The 9432-nt window shown below is 40.1% G+C and overlaps 1 protein-coding gene across 3 annotated transcripts in view; it reads right to left on the bottom strand.

Moving 5' to 3' along the window:
- Nucleotides 1-789: 789 nt before the first annotated feature.
- STX7 (syntaxin 7) overlaps nt 790-9432 on the bottom strand; it is a 47725-nt gene continuing 39082 nt past the window's right edge. For 2 of the 3 annotated variants that reach the window (XM_082405330.1, XM_082405331.1), the window contains 2 exons: nt 6452-6534; nt 2221-3555 (listed from right to left, as the gene is read on the bottom strand). In XM_082405330.1, the coding sequence (XP_082261456.1) occupies nt 3463-3555; nt 6452-6534 (176 nt within the window). In that variant the 3' untranslated portion in view covers nt 2221-3462. The other variant, XR_014248477.1, reaches the window with a different exon arrangement.

Raw genomic sequence — 9432 nt, 5'->3', positions numbered from 1 at the left:
TCTAAGTCAGCGTGGCCCAATGAGAAGCATTTCCAGAGGATTGAGGAGGCAGAGAACGGAGAGGCCACCCTCCCTTGGAGGCCATCCCGGCAGAAGTGTGCACAGGCCCGCGGGCACAGGAGTCGCAGCAGCTTCAAGATCTCTCACAGGTCACCTGCTTTGGTGCTGTCAACAGCCTAGATAGCTGGTGACAGTTCCTTGAGACTCACTGCGTTGGTGCTGCAGGCTGAGGTGACAGGAGCTTCCTGGATGCTTCCAGATTCTCACGGGCTCCTGGGCCAGCTCCCGAGATCCGCCCAGGGTGGTACTGCAGATGCACCTTCCCTCGCCTGCCCTTCTGACGCTTGGTGGAAGCTTCTGACTCCCCACATTGAAACCCTTTATGCTTACATCATCAGGTGGTTGTTTTCCTGACTGAACCCAGATAGAAAGGTTAAAATACTTGAATTTAGCATGAAGAGAAAAACAGGTTTCCTACATGTCTTAACTTAGTGAAAGAGATAATGCTTCACTGAGTCTACTGACTTTGTTAAACCCAGCTGAAGAGAAGAAAGATGAACCTGCAGGTTTACATCAGGCAATTTCTTTATTTCCTGTGTGACAGTATTTTGAGGACACAGATTCCTAAAAAAGTGGGGGAAATGCTTTTATCTTCACTGATTGATGAACTATGTCTGGACAGTTGTTAAGCAGAAATGTGATGCATTCTGTCAAGGAAGTGGTCCATTGTAACACTTTCAGGCTCCTGTGCGTGCCCATCTTGCTAACCGTATTTTCTTGCTGAGAAATACAAGGTCAAGTTGCTCAAATCTTATGGTGTACTGAAGAGGTCTGGGAGCCAGAGGTCAGTTTTTTGTTTTCCTAAGTGAATTATGAAAATACGCAATTTTTTTTTTCCAGGAAAGAAGGATGCCTAATGATGTTCTTTCCCACTAATGAGAAATTTTCATCATATTTAAATGAACTAAAAATGTCATTTAACTCATAACTTACCCAAACAACTCTCATCTCCTTCTGAAATTTAATTTTTTATTGTAGTAACTGATCATGTGTAAAAAATAGTCAGTTTTGCTTTTCAAAAATTAAATGCTGAATAAGTTACCCGTGTGAATTGCTCTTCACTATAAAGGCGGACAATGACCTTTTTTTCCTTTATATAGCTTTTATCTTTTATTGTGACATTCCTTTTACTACACGAAGAAACAAATGAAAATCACACCAACTAGAGAAACTACTCTGCATTTTCCTTGCTTAAACCACAGATTAATTTTTGTGGAACAAACTTTCAAAAGTCATTTCTTTTTTCATTATAAATTTGTCTAGATCGGTATTCAAAACACGATTTTTTGTGTGCAAGATTTTACTATTTTTTAACAAAAGCAGTGAAGACCCTGAAGAAGGATCCAGTGGCAACCTCTTCCAGGTGCAGTGTTCTCAGTGAGCGACACAGATACAGCTGCTGGGCACCCAGTGTACTCAGTGGGCCTGACTCCAGAGGCTGCCTCCATGGTTTGCTGTCTCAGATCAAGCTCCATCTGTGTCCATATCTGTATTTTTTTTAGGGTTGATCTCATGCCTAGTAAAACAAGCTGCATTATGTTGAAACTGCACCAGTTATTTTTCTACCACTAATCATTGTGCAAAACCAAAACATTTTCATAATATTTAATGACCAGTACAACAGCCAAACCCTTCATGCCACACTGTCATTCAGTTTAAGCAAAGAGGCTGGTTAATCTCCATCTGCGTCATTCAAGGATGTCTTCAGAACACACTAAAATGAACAATATGTGTCCCTTCATAAGGAAAGTTCTTCAGTTTGAGACTCAGTTCAACTCAAACAGATCCAGATATGTTGACAGTCATGAAAGTAAGCATCACCCTTTCAAAGAGATTCTAAAACTCACCTAAAGAAAAACTTTGTTAAGAACTTAAAAAATTTGGCTACTGTATTGTTTTTCATTTTATTTTTTCTAATCAAGACTACTCTTTTGTGGAAAAAATTGAGTTCTGATGACAAGCAAAAGCAGCTTCTACCTATTAGCGGCAAAACCTTTTAAGATTGCCAAAATAAAAACTTTGAGTACGCCGGTACTCCAGCAAGATGCAGAATGGTGGCCATGTGGTTACATCTCCTCTGTTGAGATTGCAGTGGCAAAAGTGTGAGGTAAGTATCAAGTCCCACGGAAGCAGAGTTCTCCTGAAATAAAACTATCCGGACACTTTTTAAAATCATCTTTATTTTGGTTGCAAAGATACAATTTACTTAGTTACTTAATATTTTATTTGTTCCCATTTGAAGTCTCATAGCTTGCCATGTAAAACATTGCCTTCACTATCAAACTGCTACATAAGAACATTATAAAATACAAACTATAAACTAAGATAATCTTCTTTACAGTATTCAGATTAGTGCATTAAAACAACATTGATTTAAAAAGGCAAGTGAGTTAAGTGGCGAACATCCAATTCCCTTTCTAATGAAGGATGGTACAAAATGGTATGAAGGGAAACAGAATTTTAAGTGTTAGGTGCTCAAAAACAGTAACTGTGGGAAAGTTACTTCCCAAAAGTAATCTTCATTATTCTGTAGGACATAAGAGAAGGTAATTAATTTTCCATCATAACAGCTGTGGAAATACACAGCCGAATACAAGTTGGGATCTTTAGTATTCTAACACAATAGGTATTGATCTGTCATACTCTTCCTCCAAATCACATTAAACATTTATAGTGACCACACAATCCCCTGCAAACGAACGTCAGACTTAAACAGAACCTATATAAAAACAATCTATCCTTAGTATTTTACTAGCCAATCTACAGCAAATGTTTACTATATACACATCAGGAGTAAGAAATATACTAGGAAGTTATTCACTGATTTCATTCAGAATAAACAAGGGTCTTAAGAGAAAAATAACAGTAAAAGTTAAATAGACAATTTGTGTTGCTGTGAACTAGATAAAAACAAAACTCCAAACACAAACATATATGTTAATTTTTAAAGTTATTGACAATACTTCCTCTGCTGGCCCAAATCAAAATTAAATTTAAGATTTGTAATTGAAGTAACAGAAACATGGGTGCATGTTACACTGTGACAGAGAGGTGGACACAGAACACACACACACCTCTGAATTTACTAATTCCAAAAACTAAGTCAACAGGATAAATAAATTATAAATGAAAGGCATATACAATGTGGGCAAAAACCTAACAGTTACTAGGTCAAAAAGCATGAAGCTATGCCAGCAGTGATATTTAGAAAAACTTCCAGTATTAGAAAATATCAGATTTAATCCAAAGAAAACTTCCCCCCAAATAAAAATAACAAAGTATGGGAACCATCCTTTAAGCAACAGTTTTAAAATAATAACAATAAAAAAAACCTACCATGATTTAAGGAATCTTCCTACATAATTTACATAATGTAGTGCAATAGTGTGCTCCTTTACAATCTTAGCCTTTCACTCCCCATATGATGAGACCGATAATTACAACTCCGATAACAAGGATAAAAATGATGATGCACAGGGTTTTCCTGGATTTGCGCTGCAGATGCGAAAAAACAAAAAGCACATTTACAGATGTAGTGGAGCACCTCTATAGCAAGTGAAGATCATTTGGTTCATTTCTAGAGTAAAACCAATAGTAATTTATTGCCCTCATTTGGGCTATATTTTTTTGCTTTTCAATACATATAGCACTATGCTTTCAAGAAATATTCTTCTTGAATTAATGGTATAATTCAGGGGGTAATTATTCAACTTCCGTTGGTATTTTTTCTAGATGTGTGGTTGGGCTTAATTAAAAAAAGATACAGACAAATAAAAATTAATAACTTGAGCAATAGAGTTTACCTATGTGTGAAAACAAAAAACATCTTAAAACCATCCATTTTTAAACTTTTATCAAAAAATTGCTCTTCAAAATGAGTTCTCTGACAATATCAGCAAATGCAAATGTTTGGCAATGTTTCTTAAAGTAGACTTATTAATTTCCCAAATCATTCCCATCCTTGAATATGAATGGAAACTGCATTCAAAATCTCTCAACATTCAAATAAAATATAAAACACAAAGAGCTAAAAAAAATTCTAATACTGTCATTTAAAATATAAAGGGGTTTCCCTGGTGGCGCAGTGGTTAAGAATCCGCCTGCCAATGCAGGGGACACGGGTTCGAGCCCTGGTCCAGGAGGATCCCACATGCCATGGAGCAACTAGGCCCATGTGCCACAGCTACTGAGCCTGCGCTCTAGAGCCCATGAGCCACAACTACTGAGCCCATGTGCCACAACTACTGAAGCCCGTGCACCTAGGGCCTGTGCTCTGCAACAAGAGAAGCCACCGCAGTGAGAGGCCCATGCACCGCAACGAAGAGTAGCCCCTGCTCGCCGCAACTAGAGAAAGCCCACACGCAGCAACAAAGACCCAACGCAGCCAAAAATAAAAAATAAATAAAATAAAATAAATAAATTTATTTAAAAAAATAAATAAATAAAATATAAAGGTTAAGAGTTTTGCTCCATTATTCATTCCTGGCCCAGCTGTAGCTTTCTATATTTCTCCAATGGCTTGTATATCTCACAGCTACATGCAGGAATCCTTTTTCTTACAAAGTAGAAAAATTTGTAAATTTACTTTGTGTCAACTAGAAGTAGCATAAAATTTACAAAAAGAATATGTTCCTGACTCTGAAATTATCCTGAAAACTACTTATACTTTTCAGTATTCCAAATGGCCATCTAATTTTTCAACAGAATATACTCTTCATATATTAAACACAGTTCAAGTTTCAAACTAATCATGCCTATGTATTTTCCCCAGATTCCACCTGGTTACCGCAGACCCATATGTAACATGCCTTCATCGACAATGACAGCTGTTCCACTAGAGTATCTTTTTTCCTGGGGCAACCTCTCCAGCGTGCGGTGGTGAGTCCTGGGGTGCCGTGGTGATGAAAGCATTTTCCACCTTCCTTTATGTTCATGGTTCATCCAAACTATTTAGAAGCACTGCACCGTATTTTGCAGAGGCATGGGTTTAATATCAGGGCTGCCAGGTGGGACTACTGGGAAGCTGCTCTCCTTCCAGCCCTTGTGTTGCATGGCTCTTTCCTCATCCCTCCAGGGCCTGTGGGATTAAGGATGGGGGCAGCTCTTGCTCTGGAGGTACAACTTGGGAAGATGTGTTCCTTTTCCCCAGGGTGGCTATAGGCCTTCCCTTCCACAAGGAAGAGTAAAAGTAAAACTTGGGGATATATCTATATCCCCCCTGAAGTCCAAAAGGAGAATGAAATTACATGGAATCCCAGTCACTGATGAATCCTGCTAAACACTCTGAGCAGCTTTAACTGTTGGTATTTACAGATTACTGTGTGTGTGTGTGTGTGTGTGTGTGTGTGTGTGTGTGTTCAAGTATTCATGAATGACACCTACATTCTAGGACATGGTGACATTAGCTATCCTGAGCTGCATATCTGAATCTCATGCACAAAGACAGTAAACATGAGTTACTCTGTCGGTGAGCACAATTGCGTGCATAACTCAGCACCCTCTATATGCACTGATTTGTCCAGTGAAAAAAATGGCATTGAAACTAAAGGGAACTTCTAAGATCAGTGAGAAAAGCGAAAAGCAATTAAAAAAAAAATACCTAGGATGGTGATAATATCTTAGAAATTTTATAAGAAGGTAATAAGTTTCTGAGAAAATAATTATGCACAACTACATCAACAAAAAAAAAATGAAGTTTTAAAAGGGAAATCAAATGCTAGAGTGGTATTTAGGGGTTCCCAAAGAGCCTGGGCTTATCTTTGTTAAATGTCAAAGATTTACATATTAAGTGATATATTAATAGTTCATGGTGCTAATATTTGTAGTCCTTTATATATATTTATATTTGACTCATACCTATGGATTCCCTATACTAACCTGATTCACTTAAGAAATCAGTTCATTCCTGGTGAAGAGTCTGCTGAATGCTGACAGAATACCCACTGGTCAAGGACACTCTAAGCTAATATAATTTCCACAGGACCTGAAGAGATCTTTCTGGGACAAGGATCTCTGCCTCTTTAGTCCATAGTATCATTGACAAAAAAGAAAGGTAGAAGGGAACAGCAAGAAACAGAGGGAAATCGCTATCAAAGAGGTTTCTGGGTTGAAATGTCAAAATGACATCGGAGACCAAAAGTTGTAAGAAAAGACTGGAGTTGTGTACTGCTCTCCTCAAGACTCTAAACTTCCCATCCCTGTGGGCACAACACCAGTTCAACCCTGAGAACAGACAGGCTACACGCAGTTTGAACTGATTGGCATATTTCTAGCCTGTCTTCCATGGCATTTTGAATTTTAACATCTCCAGCCACTGTAAACCTGATTTTACACACACACACAAACGTTGAAAAGTCTGAGTTATAAGACAATTTAGCACAGTTAATATTACCTGATAGTCTGCCGCCCTTGACAGCTGCTGGTTTGCTTGCTGGACATGCACCTCAGCATTTTCCACATTGGCTTCTATGCTATCTTTAAAACAAAACATACACACAAAACAGGTGCTGATGCTCTAGTAACAGAGCTGTACCAATCACCAGATTTTATTCAAGGTAAGATTAAACATGTTCACTATTCAAAGGTTAATATTAATAGTATATGGGTAAGGCTGAGTTTTTTTTTTTTTAGTGATACTACTTCCCAGGTGATCCAAACAATACAGAAGAATCTGACGGAAAGAAACTTTATTATTTTCATTATAGTGCACTCCAGTTCTACCTGGTAACCCCCAAAAGTACCATCACCAGTACCTGCATTCTGTGATGGCCAACTCAGCAGCAAGCAAGCATCTGAACTTTGGTTTAGGGTAAATACAGAGAACTGAAAACCGTCATCTGCTGGGCAGACCTCATCAACCTCCTTCTGTGCTGAAACCTAGGCTCCCTGAGGGTCCCCACAGCCTTGTCAAGCGGTGACATTTTCCTTCCCCCCTCCTCTGACATGGGGGTGGAACAGGTGTCCGTCTGTAGGATGGGGGACCACTGTTTCCTCCTCCTCCTTGCCAACTTTCAGTTTTAGAGCTCATGCTGTCCAACTCATTCAGCCCTCCTTGCTGCAGACATCCACAGGTGTCTTCTCTCCTCATTCCTTGAATGTTTTAGCCCCCGAATCACTGATGTTCTTTTCAATGCTTCTACTACCCTACATATCGGTGATTTCAATATCCAGTTGCTGACCCTCTAATAGCCAGGCCTCTCAATTCTCTGAACACATGATTTTCAAAGACTTTGCCTGTGGCGCTTTCTGAGCCACCCACATCCATGGTCACACCCCAAACCTGTCATTACCAATAACTGCAGCTTCTCTATAATCTCCGTTCCAGGTCTCACTCTCTGATTACCATCTGCTACCTTTAGAGTTCTCGCCTTCTAAGACCCCAGCTTTAGTGATCCTACCACTTTCTCACTGCCCCTCACATACTTCATGTCCTCACTTTCCTCTTCCCTAGCCTAGACTCCAGACACAATCATCTGTCACTGGTTTCCTGCATTTATCCTCAGCCTTCTTCCCTCCTACTGTGGTCACAGTTAGGTGACAAAACCCCAACCTGTCCCATGCAGCTGAACATGGGTGCAAAAAAGAATCACCGTGATGACATTTCACTTTAAATTCTTGACTGCACAGCACGCCTGCCTCATCTCCCCAATTCCTGGAACGCTAAGTCATACTTCCTCCTCTCTCCCCTAACTTCTCATGCCTCGTCATGCATTGTCATTCTCCACCAGTGACCTTATTTCTAGATCGCTGAGACAACAGGAACAATCAGAAGACATTTCCACAGTCTCCTTTGATCCTACCCACTACCACATGCAACAGTCTCTGTGCTCGGACTTCTCTCCCATGGTTAGGGAGGACCTGTCCACGCTCAGCGAGAGCCAACCTCCCCATGCGTGTACTTTATCCCATTCTTTGTTGCCTAGCTCAAAGACCTCAGGCCAGCAATTTCCTCCCTCTCACTAACAATACTTCTTTCCCATCAATCCTATTGCTGCCATCTTAAAAACACACAAACAAACCCCCAAATCTCTCATTTATGCCACATCCACTGGCAGCTATGACTTCACTTGACTCCTAGAGTTATCTCCACTTGCTATCTCCAGTCACTCTCCTCCCAGCGTCTTTTGAGCCTACTTTATCATACTTTCACCTGCACTATTTCACCAGCACAGCTCTCATCTGAGGTCCCCCATGCCCTACACATTGTTAAATTCAGCAATCAATTCTAAAGCCTCAGTTTACCTAACCGAATAGCAGCATTTGAGAGAGCTGACCTGCCTTCGCTCTTGAAATGCTTTCTCCCCTCCATTCTAAAACTATACATTCTTGTGGTTTTCTTCTGTATCACTAGCTATTCTTTCTTGGTCATTTTTGTTCGTTCCTCCTCAGCTCTCTAGGCTCTAAATCAGGGATCAACAAACTTTTTCTTTGTCTCAGATAATAAATACTTTAAGCTTTGCAGTTCATTCATATGGTTTCTGTCATAAATACTCAACTATGCCTCTGTTGTACAAAACCTGTTGTAGATAACGCATAAACGAATGTAGTTTGCCGACCGTGCTCTAAATATTTACAAGTCCTCAGACACCCCTCTCCTCTATCTATACTTATCTCCTAGGTGATCTCACCTAATCTCATGGCTTTAAATACCATCTATGTACAGATAACGCCCAGATTTATACCCCCAGGCCAGATGTCTCCCCTTTACCCCATCTTCTCTTTACCAATGCCTATCAAACCTTTACCTGGGTGACAACTGGCCCCTGAATCTTAATATATCCAAAAATCATTGATTTATATCCATCCAAACATATGGATGTTTTTGGAAATAACATATGGAAATACAGATTTCCGCATCTCAGAAAATGGCACCACTATGATTTTTGTGAGCCAGGCCAAAACCTTACAGTCATCCTAGAATTTACTCTCTCACATCCATATCCAGATAGTCAGTAGACCTTTTTGGCTCCACATTTAAAAAATATCCAGAATCCCACTGCTTCTCACCACTTCACTGCTTCTCATCACTTCACTGCTTCCATACTGATCCAAGACAACATAGCTGCTCATGTGGATTCCTGCAATAGGCTTCTAAGTGTTTTCTTTGTTTTTGGTCTTGTCCCTTTGCAGTCTGTTCACCTAAGTCAAATGATAACGCTCCTCTGCTCAAATCCTCCTGTGGCTTCCCCTCCATTAATACAAAAACAGTCCTCACAGTGGCTCAGGGGCCTATGTGATCTGCTCTCCTGTGACATCGTCTCCATCCTCCTCTTGCTCACTCCATTGGCCCAAGATGTCAGGCGTGCTTCTGCCTGAAGGCCTTTGCATCTGCTGTTCCCTCTGCCTGGAACACATTCTCTTGCCTGCTCCCTT

This window comes from Balaenoptera borealis, assembly GCF_965194805.1.
Source record: "Balaenoptera borealis genome assembly, chromosome: 9".
Lineage (NCBI taxonomy): Eukaryota > Metazoa > Chordata > Mammalia > Artiodactyla > Balaenopteridae > Balaenoptera > Balaenoptera borealis.
The sequence above is the reverse complement of the archived record's forward strand: the minus strand, read 5'-3'. Positions and strand labels throughout refer to the sequence as shown.